The sequence below is a fragment of the Elaeis guineensis genome, chromosome 9 (genome assembly GCF_000442705.2).
Source record: "Elaeis guineensis isolate ETL-2024a chromosome 9, EG11, whole genome shotgun sequence".
In the NCBI taxonomy this organism is placed as follows: Eukaryota; Viridiplantae; Streptophyta; class Magnoliopsida; order Arecales; family Arecaceae; genus Elaeis; species Elaeis guineensis.
Window position 1 is genome coordinate 2,412,609 of NC_026001.2, and position 27,519 is coordinate 2,440,127.

Genomic DNA, 27,519 nt, shown 5'->3' on the forward strand with positions numbered 1-27,519 from the left:
AACCGTTGACTTTCCTACATTGGTCAAAGACTCAACTTTGGTGACTTGAATTATAGGTTCGTACGTTTTATCCATGACATGGTATCAATGATGATTGAGCCTACCAAAATGGACTCTCATGATTCAAGAATCAAAGGAACACTTTTGGACCATACCACGCCGCTTTGCCTGCCCGAAGCCCTGCCAAAAGGATAAGGAGCTCCTACCCCCAATCCGAATCCCAATCGAAAAATATGTATACTTCTTTTTTACCCCCAAAAGTGAGTATATAACCCCTCGTCTTGCCTTCGCGGGGTTTTTTTAAGACACTCGCCGGTTGCTTGGGGAAAAAAAAATACACATACACCGACCCCCTTATATCGGAAGTTTCCGCCCGACGACGGCTCGGAGGTCCAAAGTCCGTTCTCTCCGTCATCAATTCGGCCCGTTGCGTCCCCAAATTCCGATCCGATCCCCTCCGATCGCGGAATGTGGCAGGCGATCCAGTCGGCGGAGGAGCACTAGAATTCTGAGGGAACTAGGGTTTGGCGCCGCCCGCCGAATCGCCGGATTCGACCCGCGATTAGGGTTCTCTCGCCCCTCTTTTACTTATCTCGCTTCTCTCGCTTGATTTTGGTTGCTTAAGCTTCTGATTTCGCTTCGTCGCAGTCACCGGATGGTTTCCTTGGCTGTTTGGCCTGCGTTGCGGAGCTAGAGTTGCCGAATTGATGTAATTCGGGCGACGACTTCGAGCTCTGCTTCATATTTCTTGCTCAAATCTTTGGATTTCTCGTTCTCATTGGGATTTTGATTCGATTTTTTGTGAATTTTCTTGTTACGTTCTATAGCTTTGGAGTCTGGAGTTTCAGGTCAAGTTTTTTCTCTTTTTTGGTTGGGGGTGGTCTCTTGCTGTTCCTACTTGTACTTCTCGTTTTTCATCTCGTGGGAGTCTGCCTTTGGTGGAATTATTGAGTTTTCTGGTCGTTACAATAGCTTGAGTATTGTAAATCCCTATTGCATTTGCTCTTGTTGTTGCTAGGTTTGCTTCGTGGTCTCTTTGACCCTTCAGTTGAACGGTTGAAGTCTCTTAGTTCTGTTTTCATTAATATCCTCTCACTTCTTAAGTTCTGCTCTGTTTTCTGCTTTGTTTTACTAGGTTGTTGGAGGTGTAGTTCCTATGAACAAGGGGGAAAAACAATCTTGAATTTGTGGGATGCAGATAAAGTATCGACTTTAGTTTCTGGGGTTATAGGAGTTCCTGATCCTATTCTATATATCTGTCTTGTCATACCCATGTTCAGTGCTGCGCTCTTATTTGTGTGGTATTTATATCGAATGGTGCCGTATTTGATCCCAATAAATGTGAAGGAAATGGTGATGTGCATGAGAAGGGGCAAAACGCGGATTTAAGTTGTAACGCGTGGTTAAGAGAGATGGCGGGAAGCACAAGAGCAGAGTCGGCTTCAAGCAGTTTGGATGGATCGACCTTTGCTGCCACATATTCAAGTGGGCAGCGGGGAACGTACTCCGGCTCCAACTTGGATAGGTCTGGAAGCTTTCGTGAGAGCCTAGATAATCGCATCATGGTTTCAGGGCCAGGTACATCCAGAAGCGCAGCTCCATCAACGGAAGTTCCACCAGTGTCCCAGTATCTAACACTGGAGCCTATTTCTATGAGTGAGCAGAAGTATACTCGCTCAGGAGAGTTAAGAAGGGTTCTTGGTATTTCTGTTGAGGAGCATTCGTTTGGTGCTGTACAATCTAAACCGCTCCCCCCTATAGCATCGGAGGAGCTAAAACGTTTCAAAGCAAGCGTGCTAGAGTCATCAAACAGGGCCAGGTACTCTACTTGTATTCCTTCCTCCTTTATTCCGAGAGTGGCCCGTAATGTATACTGTAACCATGAGGTGCCTTTTCCCTTTCTTCCCAATAATTTATGGCGCAGTATAATTGTAGACTTTTTTCCATACATTATGACACAAACAGAATCCTGTCAATTTATCCGGCTGAAGGATTTAAAATGTGCTGGTCCTAGGGTACACAGAATAAATGCTGAAAATCCTTCAAACCAGACTATTAGTCACGTCTAGATTCAATAGAACACCGATGTATATCTGATAGTGGCTGTTTGCTGAAGATATAGCATCTCTTTGACCAGGGATAGGGCAAGATTCTTGCAAGATTCGGTTGTGAAATTGGATAAGTATCGCAACATTCTCTCAAGGAAACGACAAAGAAGTGAACCATCAAGTGAGAAGTCAGGTACCACAAATTTGTTAAAGTTGGGAGGTCAAGTTCATCAGAACCCTGCAGAAGTTGCAAGTCAAAGATCGGAGGACAGGACAAAAAATGTTGTTCCAAATAAGCGCGTTCGCTCATCTATGGCGGAAGTACGGGTTTGTATTTCCTATCAAGTAGTTATTTGCTTGAGGCATTTGAACTTTTGATGATGGATTTTTAATTGTATAGATAGAGCTAGCTTTGCAGTCAGTATATGAGCACTTTCCTTATCATTTTCTGTCATGTTCCTCCACACCATTCATATGTGAGGCTTAAAGATGAATTTTCCCCCCTGCCAGTTATATAGGCCTTTATTAAAAAACCATGGGATATTTTAATAGTATGCTTGCTTGTCTGATCCCTTATAAGAAGAAGCATATAGCTTACTTGTTTCTGACCATTGGGCAATTGTTTGATGAAAAGAATATCAAATATTGTTGATATATGGTCTGGATACACTATAAATAGTTCTCTCTTTCTGCTATAGTCGGAAGGCCGCAGTGCTGTTCTTGTGAGGCAAGGTACAGCAACAGACAAGGATAAGAATATGATCAGGGCTTGCAATGGTGGACCCATGACCTCTGAAGACAAGATTCGTGGGCTCCCTCCTGGCTGCGATGTTTGGGAGAAAAAAATGAAACGAAGACGGTCTGTTGGTACAATGGTTAACAGAGTTGCAGAGGGTGATCGAGACTCCAAACAAGCAATTCAACAGAGGCCCAACAATGAACCCCGTCCACGATCATGTGATAACCTTGGATACCGGTATTTTTCTACAGGATATTATATTTTCTTCCTTTTACAATCTTAAATTCATATGTTGGTGTAAATTGCTAGTTACCATAGAAGGTAGTTCCTGGTTTTCTAGTTACTCACTTGCTTTATTGGTTGTCACAAACTGATGTTTGCAGTTAGTCTGCTTTTTACATGCTGATAGAATTGCTAAAGGATTTTGACGATTCCTTTGGTGTCAGGAACATCTGGATGATTTGTTGCTTTAAGATGTGTTTTTATCAAGAGTTTGGTGGAAAGTTTGGTAATTAGTAAACTTGACGTAAGAGAAATAGTTTAGAAATTGGGTTAAATATGTAGATAATGGCGTTAATTAACAATAAAAATCCTCTAAGTGATTCATGTATTGAAAAGATAATTGATTAAGTGTTAGCTCTCTTGATCTTTAGCTAAGAAATGAAATTCTACATATTGCATTTTAGTGAAAATAGGGAGTCAAGGGAAAGTAGGTAAGTTATACTACATGTACAAGAAGTTTAGTACTTGCTGGATTTCTAAAGTTTCTTGATATGAGAAGGTTGGTGCATCCATTCTAGGTTTTGCAATATTATCAATTTCCACGACTCTAGGAGATATTGAGGTGCTTTTTTGTTTAATCTATTATGTAGGATCTACTAAAAGTGATTGCAAGACACTTCTCATAAGGAATGGTGTGGATGTGAAAGGATGGAAATCTGTATCTAGATATTGTTAAGAGATGTGTTTGCCATGATGTTTTAGGCTATAACCATTAAGGCCAAGATTTAAGATACCGTTTTATCCTGGGTTGAGGTGATATCAGGATGCTACCGTCTTGAGACTCCCGACTCTTGGTACTGTTTTGTGTCAAGGTACCAGATCGGAACACTATTATTTTTTCTTTTTTGTTTGATCAATTTCTTTTTTCTTTTTTAGCCTAAATAGGTATGTCAATGAATATTTGTTTTGCTTGTTTATTTTTCTTAAATTTATCCTCTACGTCCCTCTCTCGTTTCCCCTTCCTTCCCCCTTCTCTCTCTCTCTCTCTCTCTCTCTCTCTCTCTCTCTCTCTACCCATGCTACTCTGATGACTAAGCCAAAGAGAGAGAGTATGGCCCCCACCATTCTCTTTTTCTCTGCTTTGTTTCTTTGAAATCTAATGACATGTTGTGGTCGCTCTTGGTACTGGCTGTACTGGCCTTCATGCCGACCACCCCCAACTGGTTTCAGCCAGGATAGATGGAATGTCCTGTCCCGTTAAGGGTCTAGCATCCAGCAAATGTCCTAGGTGCTGGTTTCTTCTTTGTACTGATAGTACCGACCTAAATTCTTGGTTAAAGCGACTGCAATGGAGGTTGCTTTGGTAAGAAACAATATGTATGCACTGATCAGAGTGTGGAGATTTTTTTTTTCAATGAACAGTGCTCTTTCAGTATTAAATCATTTTAGCAATTTTGTTAGATGAATCTCTGTGAGAGAGAGAGAGAGAGAGAGAGAGTTTGAAATAATTTGGTCATGCCGAGAAGGCCATCTAGGTTAGCACTGAATCATTTGATTCATTGAATAAATTAGTATGAAGAGGCAGAACCTGAACATTGATTTTATTGTTATCCAATAGTGTATGCTATAACACCATGTGAGTTATTAGGTAATATGAAAGAAAGCTGCAGCTAGTGGATCTTTTGAGTATTGTTTTATGATATGTATGAGGTCAGGGATGAACTACTTGTCTGGTTGGATTATTAGTTTGAGACGACAAGCCTCTTCGGGCTTTGCCTTTTTTATCATCTTGGATGCAGTGAGTTTGATATTGAAAAAGTAGTTTCTTAATATACATTATTTGCCTATGATACAGTATTGACTAGTGAAGTTATTAGGTAAGTAATAGGGAAGAAAGTTGTATCTACTAGATCTTTTTAACATTGGTTTAAGATATGTACAAGTTAGTAATGTTAGGGATGAACTACTTATAAAGTGGCTGGGGGGTTGACAATGACAAGCCTCTTCAGGCTATACCTTTGTATGTCTCTTGGATGCAATGTGCTTTGTTATAGAAAAAGTAGTTGCTTCATATTCGTTATATGTCTATGATGCATTATTGACTTATATGACTATGGAGGGGTGAACAGATTATCCGAATAATGGAAGTTTAATGATAAAAAGTAGAAAAAATAGGTAACTAAAATGCAACCTAAATCCTCACTTTTTGTTTAGTATGGATGAAGAGTTGGAAATGGTGGGCTTGCTAGCTTCCAAATTTGTGAATGGAGAGATAAGAAGATAAATGGAAATATCTCATATAGGAGTGAAGTAGGTGGGTGGATGAATGGGAGTTTTGTTGAGTATTATGTGATAACTCACTATATCACCATGAGCTGTCACTAGGACTTGCTTGAAGATTTTGTAAGATCATTAAAAAAATTGAAAATTTATGGCAATCATATATGTTATAATGTTGAGCTATCAACAGGGGGGTATGGGGAGTATTATTATTAGATGATAAAGTGAGGAAGAAATTATTAAGAAAAGTTGGACATGCTCATCATAGGTTGTTGTGTAAAACTGCAAATGACCTGTTGTCCAATGGTTTTGAATGAGCATGCCTAGGAACTAGTAGTGAACTGATGCACATGAACTTACCCCATATTGATGTTATAAGACTTGTTGCATATATCTGTACTTATTTACATATAATAATCATTTACAGAGGTTTCTATATCACATTATGTTCTAGATTTCTGTACATGTACGATACTCCTTACCCTTGGTTTTCTGATTGCTTTAATCGCACTTATGGGCTTGTCCAAAGATCTTTTAGATTTTGGAGGATGAAAATAATATAGTCATATTAAATCATATCTTTGATTCTTACTTTCTTAGTACTTCAAACATTCAGTCTCTTACTTGTGTGACCAAAGCAGTGGAGCAGTGGCTTTTGTCGTGGAAATGTGTTTGTTATGAAAAGGATGAGGAAGAACAGAACTTTATCCCTCATCTGGCTGTTTAGAAGAAAGCTTTGGGATAATTTTCATGCATGCCAAGCTTAATTAAAATGGAGATTGTTTGCTATTGACATTTCCTCCAGGATGAGCTTTGTGCTAGCTCGTTAGTTTTTTTAGGTTGGATCTACTACTATTATCTGTTTGGACACCACAGTCTTTCTTCTTGTATCCTGCTTTTTCTATTTGTATATGTTTGTGGAATAAAGCTGCCTCCTTTCTCTTGGATATTTTGTCATTGGAGTACAACCTCCACCCTGTCATTTTCTTTTCTTGTGCTATTCTGTTCCCAATTTTTGCATCATGATTGTCACTTCTCATTTTACATGAAAAGCGAGGTTCTACTCTTGTTTTGCTGTTGCTGCTTCCAAGCTTATGCTTTTATCATTTCTTTAACCTCATGTCATAAAAACAACAAAGAAATTACTTGTCTTTTTTGCATTTTGGCCTTTCCATAAATGCTTTAGTTACTTGGCATATTTTCCATAAATGCTTTAGTTACTTGACATATTTGCTGCTCAATCACCATCATGTAAATTATTTGGTGAGGTTTATGTGGTTATAGAATTGAGAGAAATTTCTGCTATTTCTTCTTGAACTTCCCATCTTGCAGGTCTGGATCATCCAGTGGAATTGTAGGAAGCAACAAGATTGATGGCAATTCCCAATTAAGTGGTGCTAGTTCTCGTGTCATACCGAAGAATGACTTGGATAATGGCTCTCTTTCAAATGATAGAAGAGAGCGCTCTGCTGGACTAGATAAAGAGCGGATTATAGCTAAAGGAATCAATAAGTATGTATACTTTTGTGAGGTCTTCCAAACTTGGTATCTTCATCAATACTGCTTTGGTAGCTAGCATCTATTCTATTTTATGATACAAAATCCCTTGACTGAATTAATTGACAAATCATTTATGCTATTATTCTTTTTTTCTTTCCCCAGTGTAACACCCCCCCCCCCACCAAACCGAAAAAAAAAAACCCTGGTTCTTCTTCTTCTTTCCTTTCCTCCAATGCCTGTGCAATCAACTCTCTTGGTTTCATTTGCATGCATGATTTTAGCTTCTTGATCTCCACTGTCTACAAACTTGACTGCAACTGTTTAATATGCCATGCTGTCTGTCATGTGCTTGCATGTCAGTCATGCTTGGTTATATAATTATATCCTTATGGGGCAGCACAATGCTTGTTGCTTATGATAGGCTCTTATTGTCTCACAAGGAGTTTTTTAAAAGAATTTTCTCCGTTACTTTTCCTTCATTTGTTATACTTCCATTTATTAAACTGAATTTAAGTCATCCTGATATCCAGGTTAAATGCTCGTGAGGATGCTCAACCAGGAAGCCAAAGTCCTTTGACGAAAGGAAAAGCATCTAGAGCTCCAAGGACAGGTTCAGCTGTTGTCATAAATGCTTCTTCAAATTTTCCTCGCACATCTGGTGAGGGATGGGAGCAAGCCCCTTCCCTAAACAAAGTCCAGCCTTTAGCTGGGGCGACCAATCGTAAGCGTCCCATGCCGACAGGATCATCATCACCCCCTGTAACTCAATGGGGAGGTCAACGGCCACAAAAAATCTCCCGGACGAGAAGGGCAAATGTAGTTTCTCCAGTCTCAAATTTTGATGAAGCTCAGATTTTGCCTGAAGGATTTTCAGCTCCCGATGTTGGGGCAAGATTAATAACTATGGAGTCCAGTGGGCTTTTATTTCCCAGGGGCATACATAATAGCACTCTGCAGTCAAAGTTGAAACCTGATAATGTGCCATCTCCAGCTGGATTATCAGAAAGTGAGGAATCAGGTGCTACTGAAACCAAGCTTAAAGAAAAAGGAACTGAGAGTGGCGAGTTGGAGGATGGGCCCCTGAGTACGGTCCATAAAGCAACTTTTGTTTTGCCTACAAAGAAGAATAAGGTTTTTCTAAAAGAAGCAATTGGAGATGGAGTTCGGAGGCAAGGCAGGAGTGGAAGAGGTTCAATGCAGTCAAAAGCATGCTTAACCTTAATGAAAGAAAAATCAGAAAATATCGACACAATGAAGCCTCTCAAAAGTGGGAGGCCTGGTTCTGATAAGAATGAAAGGTGCTGCCATTTTATTTGTGAAGAGATTGAAAATCTGGTATTTGATTACATGCTCGTTACTAATTCTGTTCATGCTTAATTTAATTATTATTTCCTTGGTGCAGTAGGGTAGGTCGCCCTCCTTCCAAAAAGGTATCTGATCGCAAGGCTTCTACTCGTCCTGCACAAATTATAAATAGCGGTTCCTCAGACTTGACAGGTTGTTTATTTAATATGTTTTATAATATAATAATATTTTAAGATTTTGTAATATATTGTTGGTATTCTTCTTTTGCCTATATCTGAATATGCTGGCATTTTATATATTTGTAATTGCTAGGTGAATCAGATGATGATCGTGAAGAGCTGTTATCAGCTGCAAATGCTGCTCGCAATTCTAGCTGTGTGCAACCCACCCTACTAGCTTTTTTGGTTTTAAAGAACAAAGCTCTTTCTTTCTTATTCTTTTCTTGTTTTTAATATATAAATTTCAGCTTTCTTTCTTTTGCAGATAACGGTTGTTCTAGTTCTTTCTGGAAGAAAATGGAACTAATTTTTGCTTTTGTTACTTCAGAAGATATAACCTATGTGAAGAATGAGGCTAGTTTCTGTGCTGCTACAATTTATATTTTAGTTAAATTTTTATTTTTAATACCATTCTCATTTTTTGGTTGAATCAACCTTTTAATCAGGTAAATTTTGTGGAGGAGCTTGATGAAAGCTTGTCTAATATGCATGATATTGACTGTAACATAATGGTATCAACTCTTTCCAAGTCTCTTCTTACAAAATCTGCCTTTTTTTTTTCCATTGTTTTGGGGGAAAAAAAGAGAGTGTCATATCTCTTATTAGCTCTCTGTTCTTTTTATTTTCCTTCTTGGTCTTCAGACACATTGGGGCTTCCTCCATTGTTATCTCAATTTCTTTCACTTTCTTATTAGTCTCTTTATTTCCATGGCCCACCAGTTGGTATTGCAATACCAGTTTATCTCTGAGAACTTTGGAACAGCGACATATCTTTTTTCATTTCAGTCGCCTTCTCTATGGATATTTGGTATATATAAATTTGTTTTCTTTTCAGGGTGAGCTTGCATGCCAAACAGTGCTATCACCTCACTCTTCTTTTTCTATTGAACAAAGTCAGGCAAATGTTGATGGACAGAACAAATCTGTTGGGACTCTGTGTTCAGTTGATGAGCCACAGCATGCCAACACAGCATATGGAAAAGTAGAAAGAGAGAAGTGGCTCGAGAAAATGGTTCCACTATCACAGAGGGTTCTGTCAGCCTTCATTGCAGAAGAAGGAACTGAGAAGTTTAACTGCGATAATGAACAAGGAGATATGGTTTTTCAGTTTTCAAGCGATTTTTTTCCTTATGGAACTAATAGCAATGTTGAAAATGAACATGAGACAGATTTTATGAAATCTGAGTTTGAAATGGACCTTGATTTCAAGAATCAGAAAAACCACTCAGGAGATAACATTCCTTGCAATGGATTTGTGATGTCGAGCAGTATTAGGAGTTCAAATATTCGGAATTTCACATCTGGTGATGAGGTACTAGCAGAAAACAATGTCATGGTACATTCAGATAATGGGTCTCTTTCAGAGTTCGGGCAAACTAATTCGAATCAGCTACAAGCCATGGGTACAAGTTTTTCTGGTATTTCCCCATATGAGTGCCAGTTTGAGCATATGTCTTTGGATGATAGGATCTTGATGGAGCTGCACAGTATAGGCCTATATCCAGAGTCAGTGGTATGCTCACTTTTCTATTTTCAAATCTTTCATTTGATTAATTGTCTCTTTGTTGGACAAGCATGACTTGTTTTATCAAATCCTGTTATTTTTGATTGCACAGTCACCCTCGCCCATGCAATTCTCATTGCTCAATTCCATTTCTTATTGACCTATTTCCACAGTCTACCTATTTCCACAATGTCTGGCTAACCTTTTTGTTCTGAGACATATATATGGCCAGACTAGCTGATCTTCTTATTGAAATGGTCCTCATGTTTTTATTAGCACATATTTCATTATATTGCTCTTCTGGTGCATGATAACATGGTCATTAATATGAAATGGGGAAAGTAGAAAAGAATTCTCTAGCTCTCTAATACAATCTCTTTCTTTATGCCTCTACAGCTTTGTGCTTCTTTAGCACTCAGCCTGGTTACTTGATTACCCCTTTTTAATCTAATACTGGATCATAGTTGAAAATATTGCAGGTGAGTTATCTTGTAAACTAGAGATAAAACAGAGGCCAAGGTCAATGATATTACTTTGTTTCTCATGCAGCATCCCTAGTTTACCAGTGGATTTTCTGAAGTACCACCACCAGCTCACCAGTTGCCATGATATATATTTTATGTTTAACTTTTATTTTGTTTCTTATGTACGTGGTCTCATGTGTTCATTCTGTGCTGCATGACTCATTGTTGGACACTGTTTTTTTTTTCTTGCTATGTTATATTTTAAAATTTAATTGTGCTCTTGATGATTTATCTTCAACACTATTGTTTCACTCAAGTCATGCGGATGTCTAGCATTGGCTGAAAGTATTATACATGTTACACTTGCTTTAAGCAACATAAGTGTTGTAAATTGCAATTGCCTCAGCCTAAATTTTCTAAACCATCTAGGGAAATGCTCCGGTTTGCTTTCTGAGGAGAGAGGTAAAGATTAAAGATCTGTAGGCCCATTATCTCTATTTTGAACCTTGTATCCATAATTTTATTTTGTATGCTTTATGCTTTATATTTTAACTGCTGATTATCTTCTGCAAAAAATAAAACATGTTAACCGTTTTCTTTTTATGTTTGATAATGGATTCTTTCGTGAAAATTTACTTTCTATTTATGGAATTTCCTTTTTACAGCCTGATCTGGCAGAGGGCGAGGACTGTGAGATCGATAAAACTATTTTGGAGCTTAAGATAGGGCTTTACCAGCAGGTTGCATTTTCACAATATATCTTTTTTTTAAATATGTACAAGTCAGTCTTTTCTGTTTTATTAGAAGTTAATTTGCTTTACTAATATAGATAGATAATTCAATCCTTTTAACATAACTTAATTGTTTAAGCTTGTGCAATGCCATCCTATTACATATTCTCTTAACCTTCATGGATTCAGCAGGATGTTCCCTTTCCCCAAAGGAGGGTTTGCTGAACTGGTACTGCGACCCGTACCAGTTGGCTACTAGTATATTATAGTACGGGTCCATATCGTGCCATTATGGAGTGTACCAAGATAGGGAGAGGGAGAGAAGGAGAGGGAGGGAGAGAGAGGAGGGGGGAAGAGAGGTTGAGAGAGAGACTCACCAGATGAGGTCTTCGAGGGGACGACTAACAAGTGCTTTGATGGGGACACCGGGGGGGGGGGGGGTGTTAAGGGGGTGGGTGGGGGGAAGGGATGTTTAAGAGGGGGGAGTGAACGGTGTTCGGCAGCATCGGTACCACCGAAGGCAGTAGTTGGGGAGCTAGCAAATGAGAGAGAGTAGGTTCTCGAATCATCAAATAGGTTGGGGGGAGGGATTTTGTATACGAACCAAGCTGAGCGGCTGAATATTCCTGGGCTAGTGTTGGTACGGTTTGGTATGTGGGCCGAACTGCTTGGTTGGATTGATTTGGTCATCGGTGCCCCAAACCTAGCTGTTACCTTCTGATTTTTTGTGGATGATGTGCAAGGAAATAAAAGGAGCATTCCATATTCCCATGTATTTGTTTCGAAATGTAATACACAACTTGCAGTTTATCATTATTATATGAAAGAAGTGCATATTGTATGGTCAGAGGTTACAAATAAAAGCTTGATGCAGTTTTTGAACATCTTTCCCCCTGTAATCTGTTTCATGGTTGCAATTGTTTTCCCTTTCTAATCGATGCAAAACACGAAAGCATCTTCTTTTGATAATATAATGCATTGACATTTTACTGATTCAATAGGTGAGGAAAAAGAAAAATCAGTTGCATAAATTAGAAAAAGCTATTCAAGATGCAAAAGATACTGAGGAAAGGTATGTTTACGTATGTGTTCTGGAGTGCGCTTGCAAGTTACAACATGTAGATGTCTTTACAAGTTTCTACTTGTACCTCATCATGTGTGACCAAACATCTTCTATCACTTAACTTGCAGGAGTCTTGAGCAGCTTGCAATGCACAAACTTGTTGAGATGGCATACAAAAGGCTAATGGTAATTGTTCTTAATTTTTTCTTCTCCTAGAAGGTAATAACATTATGTTTAAGCTCAATGTCGGATAAAATATACACTGTAATGCTTTAGGTATTATATTTTCACATACGAGGTTGAAAACCTTTCCACCAAGGGACTAAGGGATGCATGATGCAATAAACTCATGCATTAAGCTACTAGTTGGATCCGGTTGCATTCAACTAATTGAATTTGTTCATTGTATTGTTACTCATACTCGTCATGTATCTTCTTTGGATGCAGAATAATTGGCATATGTGCATTTTTCTTAAGCCAAAATTCTCAGTTAATTGTTGTCCTTTACTCATAGCCACATCTCTTTCAAGCCGATTTTCTTCCTTTACAGCAGAGATCATTCCTGTTGCAATTATTATGCAGCGGAGAGCACTGCTATCGTCACAGCTAGAATTTCTGCCTCAGCTCTTGATGCTTCTGTGTTGAGTCTGCCAATAGAAGCCATACTTGTTATGGACACCAGGCATCAGAGAAGCCTACCAGCACAAGCCTATGTTTGTGTTTGCTATTACTAAATAATTATCCTTGGTCATTCTGGGTGTGATCAATTAGTCTTTTTCTTCCTAGTACGGAACTTGTATCCTTTTTCCCCTCCAGTTGATCAAGCAAGCATGCAAATGTTTCATTGCAAACATTTGTCTGTAGCTTTTGAATTTCTATATGTGGTCTTAAGGTGTTTTTTTTTTTAAAGAATTTTTTTGTGTGTGCGTGCGCAGTAGGTACTTATTAGAATTGCCTGTTTGAGTCTTGTTTTTGGAGAGTTATATCTGGCACCGGCTATTGTGATTTGGTGTTCTATATGTTCTTCATTATTGTTGCTATTATGTATGTATGTTGGTTAGTATCCATTTATATATGTTTTGTATATGTTCCTATTTACTAGAAACTAGCAGAAACATATGATTCATAAAATTGACGGTTTAGATGGTGATAAGTAAAAAAAAAGGATTTCTTGGGATATGCTTAAGTGCTTAGTACTTTGCTTATAGATATGTTGGAGGCATAGAGGTTTGGAGATCATATCATATCTTCTTCTTTTGTTATTTTTTTTTTCTTTTCTATGTTGGATTCTTTCATTTTACTTTCACCTCCTTAATCTAATGCTTGCTTGGTTTCTGGAATGCCATGGAGTCATTGAAATTCTAAATGATTTTCCTTTGGCAATCCTGTACAAAGGGAGCTTTGTTAACCTTGGTTGTCTCTGCTATTTTCTGTAAACTGGCTGGCAAATTATCTTCGTTTTTATGCTTAAATAAGTAAATCAGTCTTTGCGCTAATATTTCTGTTTTTGTGATGGCATATTCTGCTAAACATTTGAGCAGTGTACATAAACGGATTTCTTTTTTTTTTTTTTTGATCTTATGCAAATTATTTGTTGTGTGCTTGCAACCTGCGAATTTGTATATGCTCTTTCAGTGCCACAATTAGTTCATTATTCTAATGTTTATAAATCAATATAAAAAACTCATAAGTAAATTATCATATCATTATCATGTGCTTGTTGTATTCTATGTTAAGATCCATAAATTAAGTTTGTCTCCTTGAGGAGCTGTATGTTAGTCCTGGGTATTCACCACTGTATTAGATAAGTATCTTTATGTGATAAATATGAAATATTGCATGCAATTAATCGGAAATGCCTTTAAGACCTGCTATTTTTATAGGGTGGTCGTGGAAGTCATGGTTCAAGTCATAAGAGTGGTGTCAGCAAGGTCTCGAAACAACTCGCCTTGGCCTTTGCTAAGCGTACTCTTGCCAGATGTCAGAAATTTGAGCAAACAGGTCGAAGCTGCTTTAGTGAACCTGCTTTCTGTGATGTAATCTTTGCTGCACCACATAACAGCATTGATGCAAAATATGCTGATGGTATTACATCTGGAACTGCTACTCCTATAAATGGGGAATCACGTAGCTATCAGCTTGGATCTCGTGTATCAGGTATGCTATTTAGATGCTCTAAATAATACACATTTGCACATATAATGTTCGTAGCTATTGCATACTGTATGTTTGTTTGCACCTATTCTTTTAGAGCTGCTTTATTAATTTGCTAAATGCTTTTTAATGCAATTTTCAGGCTATAGCTATCTAATCTGAGTGAAGTCCTCTTTCTAACTAGTCTAACTATAATGAGTTATTGCTGGTGTGAATTTGCAGCTTCTGGTACCTTGGCTTCAGGTGCAACATCAAGTATCACTGAGAGGCATGGGTCTAGTCATAAGATTGACAGAGGTCCATTGGATTCATATCAAGGCCTTGCTTATGTGTCCGAGCAAACTGTTGTTAAAAATGATCCAATTTCGGGCAGAGGGAAGAAGAGAGAGGTGCTACTTGATGATGTTGTTACAAGTGCTGCTTCAAGAGCTGCATCAACTCTCAGCCACACTCTTCCAGGTGGTCCAAAATGGAAAAGGACCGAGAGGGAGAGGGATCAGAATAAAGATGCACCGGCAAGGAACCCTACTGCTAAAGCTGGCCGTCCGTCATTAAGCAGTGGCAGGGGTGAGCGTAAAACAAAGACAAAGCCGAAACAGAAGATAGCACAGTTATCAACTTCAGGAAATGGTCTTGGCAAAGTTACAGAGACAACCAGCTTAATGTTGCCTTCAGGTGAAACCGTGAACAGTGCAGGCACCAGAGTCGATCAAGAGGTTGAATTGCGGAGTGTAAGTAATGGGGCTCAGAATTCATCCAAGGAGATGGATGATAATATATTCACGAACTTACCATTACATGGAATAGACTCTATTGATGAATTAGATGTAGCTGAAGGCCTGGGTGGGCAAGGCCAGGATATTGGTTCTTGGTTGAATGTTGATGAAGATGCATTACAAGACCATGATTTAGTGGGCCTAGAAATTCCAATGGATGACCTTTCAGAGTTGAAATTAAACTTTTGAAGAGTGCCAACTATAGCTCCTGTGCATATTCAAGAGTCTAGATCAGAATACTAGTGCTTCTATTATGAAACAACTAACTAATCAAAATGTCAACCTCAAGCAAGTAGAGTTTGTAACTAGCCTAGTCCATTCTTTTGTATACCCTTTTTAGTTCTTGGCAGATCCCAATTCTCTTCTGTCATCTGAGGTCTCTTCCTGTAACAAACTACAATCTCAATTGAGAATTTATCTAATTTATATTATTTCAAGCTGGCATTCGTCACTTTTATAACTTTTCTGTTGATCACATTTGTATCCATCTTTCTGGACTCTCTCAGCAGCAGAACTGAACATTCACCTATTTCGTGGATTCCTCAGCTCATATGGTCAACCAAACAGATGATTCAAGCACACTCTCCTAAGCACCTCTTTCTGATGCATTTTACTATCAGTTTATATTTCTTGTGACAAGGTGAGGCCCCTACTCTTTTAGTGATTCTGTTGTCTGGCAAACTGTGGGATCTTGAGGGTGACCTGTTGACTGTTGTTTGACTACATGAATTTTGAAATTACGTTAAATTCTACCAGCTAAAGCAGTTCTTTCTTCCTGATGGTTTGACTTCCATATGTGTGAAGGTGCAGGTTTTTATTTATCTGAACTTTGAAACTTATAATGCAAGTTTTATTGTGAGTACATGTGTTATTTCTTTTGGAACCTGGACATTTAATGCTTTCCAATAATGCTTGCAAACTGGATGGTCATTATTTTTCCCGTTAACAACATCTTGTTACGAGGGTTTTCCTGTTTGGAAGTTAAATATGCCTTTTGAGAGAATTTGAAGTTGAAGATGTCTAGGGAAAGATCGACAAGCTTGTACCTGAGGTGAATACGTATACTACTGTTTGTGGGCCAGTGGGGGTTTTAGGCCAAGAGGAGATAGCCATCCTGCTAGAATGTTCATCTGATTAATTTTGTTAATTATGAGTTTCAGCTTGGTTATTCTCACAGCAGCCGGAATCAGGTGAGACAAATGTAGGCACTGGAGCAAGGATGTGATTTGTAAAAATTGTAGTGTCCAACAAGTGTTGTTGGAATTAATCTTGAACACTGTTCTTGTTTTGTGATTGTGTTAAGAAGCAGGCACTAAATGTAATTTCAAGCACGGGTAAACTTGTTTGTGATACAATATTCATTGAAAGATGATAATGGATGATGATAGCTCGTCTGAGCATGTCGATGAAGCTGATGTAGTATCAGGAGCATGATTTTGAAGCAAGTGGCACAGCAGGAAGTCATAGGTACTGGAGTTCTTTGTTCATTCCTTTTGTCTGTCACGACTTTCAAAGATACTGATCCTACATCTGAGAGATGATCGGCTAAGGGAAGAATTTTATGTAGTTGCTGGTTGAAGTTGTGTTTTTATTCAGATATATTCACAACTAAAGCATCTGTTGCATTATAAGAGTCTGATGGGATTTCATCCATATTTGAATTGAAGCCTAGTATTTTTGGTATATCTCTGGATGTAGATCAGTTGCCCAAATTCTAAGTTGGAGTAGGCTTCCATCTATCTCATCATTCGCTGATAATCTTCTATCTTGTACATTACAAATTTGTCCTCTAATATGCTATTGGTGCCAGTTAGCTAGCAATATATCAGGATCCTTCGCCTAGTTAAGGCAGCTAACATCATTTATTCTTCTAAAATTGTTGTAGTACTATATTAAAATTGCCATAACAGAATGATTTGCTTGCTTTTCAGCAACTCATAGTCACACTCTGCATTAGAGTTGGTGAACATCACATGAGTTTCCTACTGCTGGGTCTACAGCATGCTAATGAATACTGGATGCCAACAAACTTACTAGCTGGGTTTGTCATGTCTTTCTGCGAGGTGATCTGCATATGAATTCCATGATGTTGCTATGGGACACATGAACCGGAGTTCGGATACTCGTCGTTGTTTCGCGAAACTAACCCTAATATTCTATAGTCCAACCTGAAGACCTGTTCTGTTCCCGGATGCCCGAATGCCGGTAGCATGCATCATTTATATAAAGTCTCATTGAATGCCTTCTTCTAGTACAGTTGTAAAAATGAACCATCTCATGAAATGGCTTCCTTCGGTAATCTCAGCAACTTGCACCAAAATGCATATTCCCTCGTATGTTAAATGATCTAGATCTTTCCTTTGTCCTTCGGAGTTTTGTTTTCATATACTCATCTACAGGGTGGCTATCGACTTTTTGTAGCTTTATACCAACTGGTTCAATGCCTCTTGCATGCACCATATTTTATGATCAACCTTCTACAGAAAAAAGAAAATGGGAAAAAAATAATTTAAAATAAATAAGCAAAAACTTAGTTAATTTGCATCCAAAAAACCATTATATTTCATTTGGCTTGAGGTCTTTGATGTCTTAAAGGCATGAAAATAACATGAGACTTGCATCAAGACGGTGGAAGTTTGGAAAAGCCACTGAAGTCACAAGCTATCCACAATAACTATGTGACTTGACTGCTTGGAAAAGGCATGTACTCTTGTGGTTTGGTTTGCTGTTGAAATGAACCTGGCCAAGTTTTACTTGCAAAAAGTCCTCACGTAATTGCTGCTAATTCACCTTCAAATGATTTTCAGCTTCTCATTAGTCGAAAAAAAAATTGAGGATTTTTTAAAAAAATTATTTCTTATTGAAGTGTCCATTGTGACTTTTATCGGAGGAGTAATTATAATTGGGTCTTGCTTGGATGGCATCACATAGTGGCTTGTTCCTCAGTGGTTGTGCACGGTTGCCAATTAATGAGATTAAGGATTTTTGCACGTGTGGCTTTTCTAAAACCCCTCATGAGCAGTATATCAAGAATTAGTGATGAGATTTTGCTTATTAACTCAGATAAATAAATAAGATTTTAGTTATGAAGATCACTACCTATCACATTTCGAATTCAATGAATAATCGATATAAAATTAAATATATATCGATATTGTATATTATCTTTGAATATATATTTAATTTTAAAAATTAATATTTATAAAAAAATTAGAAAAAAGAATCATCTTAAGGATAAAAGTGGTATAAATATTATCCATCTGGATCTATTTTTATATCCGAATTAATCTGGATATGCATAGAAATTTAAAGATCCGATTAGTATCCGTATCTGTATCTTTATCTGTAAAAAAAAATGGATATAGATATGGATAGATAACTATCCGATTCGTATCCAAATATTCAAATCTACGTATAATTCTATATAATTTTATATAATATTTATTAATTTTTTAAAAATATATAATTATATAAATATATTATTAGTTTAATTTTTTATCTATACAATAATATTTTTGATTCTGTAACCATAAAATTTAACCATAAAATTTTTTATCTATACAATAATATTTTTGATTCGACACTTTTGGTATTTAAATTGTATCTATATTTATTTAAAATAAAAATAAATATAAATTTTATAAATATAAATTTTTATATTCAAATAATATTTATATTTATATTTATATTTATTTAAAAAAATAAATATAAATATGGGTCCGTATCTGATTCAATTTCAATCCTAAATCATCTATTTCTACCGTCCATACTGGCTTGGTGTACAACTAGCGTGCACGAGTCATGCAAACACTGATTCTTTATTTCTTTAAAAAAAAAAAAAAAAGGCTGGTTCCTTAAATTTCTACCAAAAAAAAAAAAAAAACACTGATTGCTTAAACCATTGCATCCTCACGACCGGGCGCATTAATAGTTCTCTCCTCGCTAAAATATAAATGCGGCCGAGTCCGTCTATCGCTCTCCAACGGCGACCCCGTCGGACCTCAGAGCTCGGTGCGGGCCTTCTCTTCTTCTCTTCTTCCTCTTCATTAGAAGGTAAAATCTCTGCCTTCCGTCTTTCCGTTCCATCGTCTCCCGGGGCGAAGTTGGGGCTGACCGATTTATCTGTGAGCGATTGGGCTTCGGATTTCCTTTCGATTCTTTCGGTTTTGATCTCAAAGGTTTGCGCTTCCTCTAGGTTTTCTTGGAATTTTGAGAGAGTTGGTTGGCCTCGGCCTCCTTTCACTCAGAAAAGAAAAAAAGAGATAGCTCTATCTTTGTCGCGTTATTGTAAGTTTTCTTGATATTGTTGGTCGATTTGGATATGCTGTGTATGGTTTGACCTGGCGATCTGCTTCCTTTTAGATTGAGAAAAGAAAAGAAACTTGTGTGATTTGGATCACAGTTTTTATGTCGCCAATAAACAATGCAGGGGCCAATATGGGGTTGTGAAAGTTCGATTTTTTTCTCATGCAAGTAACTATTGTTTCGATTATGATATTTAAAGAACTGGAGATAATTTATATGGATTCAAAGATTTTTAGGTACCGGAATCAACGCATTATAGAACTATTTTCTTTCCAAGTACTATTTTGGCATCAGTCTATAAATCAGTGTTTTGTTCCAAAAAATGGCTTGGACAAAAAAAAAAAAGAAAAAAGAAAAGAATGAGGAATATCAATTTTTTCTATAAATTGATAAGTTCAAGGATTTTCATTGTTGAGACTCTAGTTGAATCTGTAACTTAATAGTCATTTTATTCTGATTTACTTAGAGATCTCTGGTAGATAATACATCATGCCTTGATGTAGGCACATATGCCTACCCATGCTCTTTTTTGACCTTCCAATCTCTTGTATTCAGGTAAAAGTAGAGATAAGTGTCATTGAGAAACAATAATGGGGATATCTAAAGTGATTGGATCGGCTGCAACACTTTTGTTTATGACCTCTGTTTACCTCAAGAAGTCTGGCATGACATTCGTTATGATACCCTTCCTAGTTGGCTCTTTGCTTGCATATTTGGTCACCATCGCTTCTCATCCAGCTGTAAATTTTCCCTCGATCCTGGGAAAGGGATCTGATGGGAGCTTTCCACTTTGGTCAAAACTTCTGTTTGGCCCATTTCTAATGTTTGTGCGGGCATACGTCCTCCTTAGAAAATTGAAGAGTACGGAACCAGTGTACAATGAGATTTCTGATGGTTTATATGTTGGCGGCTGGCCATCTTCCCCAAATCATTTGCCTCCTGGTGAACCTGTAGTAATTGATTGCACGTGTGAACTGCCTAGGAGCTCTTTTGTTTCAAAGGATGCTTATCTTAACATTGCCATTTGGGATACAAGGTCCCCTCAACCTTTGCAAATTGAATATGCAGTTCGTTGGGCATGCAAAAAGAGGGCTCAGAAGAAGCCTATATACATCCACTGTGCATTTGGTGAGCATCCCATCTTTCCTTCATTAGATTTCTTCAGCTAAACTTGGTGTTAATATTTACCTACTCTCATTTCATACCATTTTCATGAGTTGTTCTTTTGTCAGTGACCATAGCAGCACGCTGCTGCATGTGCAGACTTTGCTTGCCCAACACTCATGATGCATGACTCTTATTCTTTGACTTTACACTTTCATCAAGGATGAAAAAGATCATGTAGCTGCTCACCAACAAGGGATATATGAAATGCATGATGTACCGAGAGGGATGATTTTTAATTATTACATGTCAACTGGATTAGTGATGATGGGTGTTAAGCCAGTTGCAACAAAATTGCTTTTACCGATCACATGTATAGAACATGCCTCTGGACATGTGTTTGTTTGGCAAGTTTAGAAATGTGAATGTATGTAGTTTCATAGCCTTATGCTGTTTCCATAGCGCATATGAGCTTCACAACTAACTGTACAATTTTGTGTTCTGAAGACTAAAATCAGTTAAACTATTTCTAAGTGGAAACCATAAACTCTTCGCTCGAGATGCAACAAAATAGTGGAACTTTTGAATGGATACCGAGGAAGAGTCCACTATTTGATATTATAATATGGATTTTGTACATGCATCATGTCTCTTTCAATGAATGTCTGTGTGTATGTGCCCAAATGCGTGTATGTTTGTACACTGTTTATGCTTTATGCAAGTTAAGCAATATATGCAAAGCTTACAACTAGTTAGACATGCTTGATTACTTAGGCTTTCAGAGCTACCTCAATTCAAAATTTTAAGCAAATTCCTGGGTTATTTGCTTTGGTCAATATGAGATGAGTTGAGGATAAACAAATGTGAAAAAGCTAAAGTTTAGCTTCAGTTCTAATCAAAGAGTCATGTATATAATTTAGGGTTTTTTGCGTGTATACCCTTCCAAATATTTAAATTTGCATGAATACCCTCTAAAATTGCTATTTGTATGCGTATCCTTATAATTTTTTTTTTTTGCATATCTATCCATAAGGATATTTTAGTCGTTTTAATTTTAAACCGTTAATTTTTTAACGGTGTTAGATGATATGGGTACATATGCAAAAAAAGATATTTTATGAGGGTATACATGCAGATATCAATTTTGAAAGGATATTTATGCAAATTTGAATGTTTGGGAGGGTATATATGCAAAAAAACCCTATAATTTATGTGGTATTTTTTTTGTATTGTTGTAAAGCAGCTAAGAATATCATAACCAGATCTCAGTTTTCAGTTCTAAGAAAATAGAAAAGTAAAGTATTTGTGTAGCAGGTTTTTCCTATTGCTGTAGAGAAGCTAATAAGATTGTACACATATATTAGCATTTTGGATATCATGAGATTAATATTTTCCTTTCTTAAAAAATGTGACGCTTTTGTTAAGATGTTCTAGGGAGAAAAAACACCTTATTAAAGCTTGCAACAAGTCATCTGCAATATCAGAGTTTACCTGGTTTAATGATATGCATTTGTGGACTTGTTTTTGACACCTGGATAAGGACATATCTGTAACATTATTAGTTGTATGCTTATTTCTGTGTTTGACTTTCTAAGGGAAACCTGTAATAAACGTTCAAGTCTGAGCATCAGATTATACATTAATGCATGTGTCTTCTAAGCATCGAATACTATGACTACTTTCACATAGGATAGTTCCAAATTCAGTAAGTAGCTGTATTGTTTCCTTGAATCATGAATAATATTGATATTAATATTAATACATGGGCATTGTAAGTTGTATGCAGTTGAAATTCTTTGCTGAATTTTATAGCTAATCTTCTCTGTTGACTAATAATTGTTTCTTTACCATGATTATTTTTAAAGGGCCTTCCACATTGTCATGTTTAGCCTCCGAGATATATATACATTTGATTACCAACAAAAACTCTTTTATGCATTTATTGGAACATATAGATACTAATATGACACCTAAAGGATTTAAATGATGGTAGTCGTGCCAAGTTACTTCTTATCTTCTCTTAACAAGTTAACACGTTACTGATTTTAACATTTTATTGTAGAGACTTTGTTATCTCAAGGTACTGTATTGACTCTATTGATCTTTGTCAGAAAGGATTTGAGACAAAATATGGATCATTGACTCCTGTGATTATTAAAAAAATTATATGATTGATATGGTAAATTGTTTTGTTCATATAACATTTTTGCAGGATGGAATGTGACAGAAGCTTAATTTAGCTAATACACTATCCTCTCACATATATACATATATATATTTGAATGCACTGTGCAAATCTTGATTCCTTCATGCTGCTGATCGGAGTTTTTCAAAATTAAGGCAAGAAAAGTAGGCATAGAGTAGTAGTAACACTAGAAAGAGGGGCAGGCAAATGCCCTAGGTGACAAGGCTTGAAGACATGTTCCAATCTTTCAGCTTGATTGTGGGAATTGCACAAAATAAAAAGAAGATGATGTAACTATCAGAGAAGAAGCATGATCAAACGTAACAAATTTGCAAAATGATGGTTTGTGCAACCATGAACAAGGAAGGCAATAATTCATTTGAGGAAAAGAATAAATGCAACTTGTTTTTTGTGGTTCTGAAAAGGTGAGGATGTAGGTTAACAAATAGTAATGAGAAAACCATAAAGTATAACTTTGTGATGTCGTATGACCATTGTATCCAGGAACATACTGAAATATCAGAGGTATGCAAAAGACCTGGTGTAAATAATATCACTGCAGATGGTACAGAAGCTGTAAAGAAATTGTTGCATGTGGAGTTGTCATGCAATTTACGAGGATATTTGGCTGGTATATTATTGGTGAATGGATTAAAATTTCATAAAGTACATTCTGTCCTTGAAGCTCATGAGAGTTTTGTTTGCATTCACTACTAACCCAAACAAATTACCCCTTTACTGCATATATTATGATGAACCAGTCCAGACATTTTAGTCAGAAAAAAGAAGATGTAAGATTTCCTCCTCAAATAATGACCATATTACTCTCTGCTTTCTGGAAAAGAATGAACACCAAACTCTGTCTGCACTCTGCACCTGATTACTAAAAAGAAAAAAAAATTCCCCTTCACTGCCATGAACAAGAAGTAGATTTATTTGAAATACTTTTTGACAGGGGAGAATGGATTAGATATATACCTTTTTACATGAAAAACACAATGTAATGATGATATTTCTTTGACCCTTTCAGACCCATGTTTGATTGTAAGGTATTAAATCCAAAGCTTGCAGTTGGTCACCATGTTCTCACCAAATTTAGGAGTTCAAAATGCCTTAAATCTTTGTATTCATGAAGCATGCCGCTACATGCTTAGCTGCCTAAAATAATTATTGTTAATCAAACCATATCAATAATCATTCTGTGCATCATTCTTCATGGAAAACCTTTGGCAACATGCTCAATATTTTGTCCTATCTATTTTCTTAGGAGTTGGTTACTTATTTTTGGAATTTGTACTTCAGTAATGACAGAGGAAATAATTACTCTCTCTCCTTTTTTGCCTGATGAGCTCCTTATCATGTAACCACTAGCAATTAATCTGTTATTCCATTGTCACCACATTTATTTGTTAAGAGAACTATTGAAGATATTTTCCCCCTTGTACTCCTATTTAATGGAAGGTGGATCATGCAACAGGTCATGGCAGAAGTGTTTGTGTAATGTGTGCACTTCTAGTGGCACTATGTGTGGCTGATGACTGGAAAGATGCTGAGAAGATGGTTAAAGAAAAGAGGCCTCGGATTAGAATGAATGCTCATCATCGGAAAAACTTGGAGGAATGGACTAAATACCGGCATTTGTCAAAAGAAGGATAAGTGGCTGCAATTTATTCGATCATTTGTCAAAAGGAGGATAAGTAGCTGCAATTTAATCAATCATTTGATAAAAGGAACATAAGTAGCTGCCATTTAATTGATTCTCTGATACTTTTCAGAGAACTTGTACAAGTCCAACGACATCATTGTCTTAGCATTACAGATTTATGTTTAAATCTACAAACTGCACGGAATCAGGATTTTTGTTTTTTTGAAAAATATAATTCTTCAGCACCTTTTCTTTGTCGATATTGGATACTCTTGTCAGCATGGCTTCATGTACATTTTTTTGTCTTTTAACCTATTTCGAATTTTCAGCAATGATATTAATCAAAAGTACAGTTTGTGAATAATCAGGCATCTTTATTACTATCTTTCATATTTAAATCTTGAAGGAGTTTCAGAAATTCAGTTATCTGTAGAATGCAGGAGCGCACAGGCTGTTCCAGTAGAAATATTGTCAACCAACTTGATGCATAATTTTACTTTTTGATGGATTTTCATGTGTCGGTCACCTGCTTTTGCCGACATGTTGCAGAAACACCTATCCTTCTAAGGAATGTAAGGCTACAATTTCAAAACGCCCAACAGATGTTGAGCATTCATATCCAAAGGAACTTTCTTTACTTCAGGTATGCTGTTCTATTCCAACCTACTTCTGAAAGGCACCTAGAAATTGACAGGGTGGTTATCTTTTGTCAACAATTAGGGGATTCTTTTTTTCTCTTTTTGAGAACTCGGAGTGTAAGACACTCCCACCTCCAAATGTTATTAATAGGATAAGGAAAGAACGTTGCATGAAAATACAAAAAAAAAAAAAAAAAACAGAAAAAAGTGAAAGATACAGACAAACGGAGAAAAGAGGAAGCAGGTCTTTGAAAACACAAAGGGGGCAGGAGAAAAATGACCAAATACCAGGCAGCAGAGAAAACTTTATGGCAACCAAGTCATGAGCCTGTTCTGACTTTTTAGAGAAGCTTTAGGATTCATACTAGGAAATATTTAGGATTCATGTTTTTGGCTTTTGACGACTGCAATTGTATTAAGAAATTTTCTTTCTTTAACCAGGATTTGGTAAACTCAAGCTTTCAGGTGCTAGTCAAACCTTCTAAAGCATATGTATCAAAAAAAAAAAAAAAAAACTTCTAAATCATGCACAATATTTAATCATCAACACCTGGACACGTTCTTCTAGGTTTTCAACTGTTTAATAATGTGTATTGGTTACGGGATTATTGGTTACGGGATTGGACTAAATATAAAAAATAAATAGAACAACATCCACGTAGCTGCTCAAACTTTGACAAGGCTTTAGACTGTGTCCATGAATTTATATGATTGGTATCAATCAGTTGTCTGAGCAATAAATGACAGCTTGATGAAGGTGCTCATTTTGCTCATTGAGATTAGTACTCCTGTGTTTGTGATCTTCAAAGTTGAGTTATTTGACAGTGGAAACTGACTAATTTTCATATAAGATTTTTTATTTTCTTAGGCCATGGGATCGGCAAATGAGGTTATTTAGGACCATGCTAGCTTACCTATAGAAAGAAGAAAACTGTGTGGGTTGATCCTATGGCACTTCTCGACTTCTCTTGGTTGTGGTATTGAGATGGATGTCTAAATGCAGCTTTGCAAGGTGATCATGGAATTTAGAGCATCTTCTTGGTTGTGGTAAATGATTTTCTTTCATAGCTGCCGTTTTATTCATTGTTGCTAGAACCGGTTGGTGCTCCACTTCTCATTCCAGCACTTTTGTCCGTGACAGTGCTGAAATACTACCATGTCGTATCACCTGTGTAATGCTCTAAAATCAGCTTGTCTTATTTCTCGACTTTTATCATTCAGCTCTTGGTCCCTGAGCATCCAGCTGCGTAGCATCAAAAAAAAAAAAGAAGGTAAAACTTGATGTGCACCTGTTGATCCATTTCCAACCAGCTCTGTTTTAGATAAGGTGAATTATTAGTATTGTATTAAAGCTGCAGGTCATGAGTTTAAATTCTCTGCAAGTCGATTTTCTTTGGTTCATTTGTTAATCATCTTATTTATTGTTTCGACTTTGATGCTATGTTGATCCATTCGTGAGCTCACCTTTTGGAAAAGAAAACGACTTCAGTCGCTGGTTATAATTCACTTCCTATGATAAAAGACTCGCCTTCATTCCCAATTGCTCTCTGGAATATTTTTTCATTGTCGGTTTAACTGCACTAATCTCACGTACTTTTTCTTTAGATCAACCAAGCAAATTCTTAGTTATATCAATTTCAAACTTCCATCATACATAGCAATCAAGGCGCATAACAATAACCTACTAATCTGTTTTAGGGAAGTTACAGATTAGCATACTACATCATTATCCATCACGCATTCTTATAACAGGCTTCATCGTTTGTATAGGTTAGGCAATGCCGCATCTTCCATCTTCGTTGCTCCTCCTTCGCACATCTTAATTACGCTGATAACGCAAATCTTTTCTTAAATCCATATTCTGTAGGAACGTCATCGTATCTCCAATTCTGTAAATAAAGAATTAAAAAGTGACAAGAAACTCTGCAAGCATCATATTTAGTAGGTTTCAGAAACCTGGATATTATTTTTTTTTCTGTTTTGATTGGTGAAAAATATTGATTATCAAAGTGGTTTGTTCCAGTTTAGCCAGTAGGCACAGGTTGGCATGTTGGTTTAGTCCAGAAGAAGTGGATTAGCGTGGATATGGATGGTTGGACATGGTTAAAGAATTTAATGGGGGACAGCAGAAACTGAAACTAGCTTTAGAGACTATTGTAGGAGGTTCACTGCACCTCGAAACTAATGGGTAAGAAAAGAAAAAGAACATCCATCACAAAGCCCCACCAAATCAACTTCCAACACAATCTGTTCCCCCACCATACTAGCTTGTTCAACCAGTACAAGGAAAGTAAGATTCACAGAGGAGGGAATCCAAACCAAATGTCAGGAAACATCAGAAATATATGCTCAAATTGAGCCTTTTTTTTTTTTTTTTGAACAAAAAAAAGGATCACCTGTCCATTTCCCTCTGGTCCATTTGATGGGTCCCATGTCTGTTGGTGGCACCAACACCCACATTTATAAATCTATATACCTTGGCTTATAGACAGCCATGATAGAGCCCCCACGCACTCCAATAAAAAAGAAACAAACATCTCCAGAGTAGGAAATTTGGTTGTGGCAACAGCTTACAAATAAAAATACACTAAAGATCAACCTCCTACTTTGACTTGTACCCAACAAGTTGTGCCTAAGA

The 27,519-nt window shown here is 37.0% G+C and overlaps 2 protein-coding genes across 6 annotated transcripts; both read left to right on the top strand.

The window, feature by feature from the left end:
• Window positions 1–322: 322 nt before the first annotated feature.
• LOC105033855 (uncharacterized) lies at window positions 323–15,441 on the top strand. Of its 3 annotated transcripts, XM_010908806.4 has the most exons (16): window positions 323–567; window positions 1,136–1,819; window positions 2,138–2,375; window positions 2,747–3,024; window positions 6,622–6,801; window positions 7,320–8,087; window positions 8,192–8,286; window positions 8,407–8,469; window positions 8,578–8,666; window positions 8,759–8,824; window positions 9,148–9,825; window positions 10,946–11,020; window positions 12,013–12,083; window positions 12,203–12,260; window positions 13,958–14,231; window positions 14,451–15,441. In XM_010908806.4, exons 2-16 carry the CDS (start codon window positions 1,413–1,415, stop codon window positions 15,191–15,193), a joined length of 4,083 nt encoding a protein of 1,360 aa, XP_010907108.1. In that variant the 5' UTR covers window positions 323–567; window positions 1,136–1,412; the 3' UTR covers window positions 15,194–15,441. The 3 variants fall into 3 exon arrangements, with proteins under 3 accessions (XP_010907108.1, XP_073099815.1, XP_073099816.1); XM_073243714.1 differs by lacking the exon at window positions 323–567 and having other exon boundaries at window positions 1,271–1,819; window positions 8,195–8,286; XM_073243715.1 differs by lacking the exon at window positions 323–567 and having other exon boundaries at window positions 1,271–1,819; window positions 2,138–2,369.
• A 3,485-nt stretch (window positions 15,442–18,926) lies between these two features.
• LOC105033854 (uncharacterized) lies at window positions 18,927–24,501 on the top strand. Of its 3 annotated transcripts, none has more exons than XM_010908804.4 (3): window positions 18,927–19,057; window positions 19,865–20,437; window positions 24,076–24,501. In XM_010908804.4, exons 2-3 carry the CDS (start codon window positions 19,900–19,902, stop codon window positions 24,252–24,254), a joined length of 717 nt encoding a protein of 238 aa, XP_010907106.1. In that variant the 5' UTR covers window positions 18,927–19,057; window positions 19,865–19,899; the 3' UTR covers window positions 24,255–24,501. The 3 variants fall into 3 exon arrangements, with proteins under 3 accessions (XP_010907106.1, XP_073099941.1, XP_029117251.1); XM_073243840.1 differs by having other exon boundaries at window positions 18,930–19,015; XM_029261418.2 differs by having other exon boundaries at window positions 19,045–19,182.
• Window positions 24,502–27,519: the final 3,018 nt, after the last annotated feature.

What these genes read in the sequence shown, in the direction of transcription:
- LOC105033855 (XM_010908806.4), top strand. Translation starts at nt 1,413, where the DNA reads ATGGCGGGAAGCACAAGAGCAGAGTCGGCTTCAAGCAGTTTGGATGGA. An exon ending in TAACCTATGTGAAGAATGAG is followed by an intron (nt 8,667 to 8,758) that starts GCTAGTTTCTGT and finishes CCTTTTAATCAG; the next exon opens with GTAAATTTTGTGGAGGAGCT. An exon ending in GCAAAAGATACTGAGGAAAG is followed by an intron (nt 12,084 to 12,202) that starts GTATGTTTACGT and finishes CTTAACTTGCAG; the next exon opens with GAGTCTTGAGCAGCTTGCAA.
- LOC105033854 (XM_010908804.4), top strand. Translation starts at nt 19,900, where the DNA reads ATGGGGATATCTAAAGTGATTGGATCGGCTGCAACACTTTTGTTTATG. An exon ending in ATACATCCACTGTGCATTTG is followed by an intron (nt 20,438 to 24,075) that starts GTGAGCATCCCA and finishes ATCATGCAACAG; the next exon opens with GTCATGGCAGAAGTGTTTGT.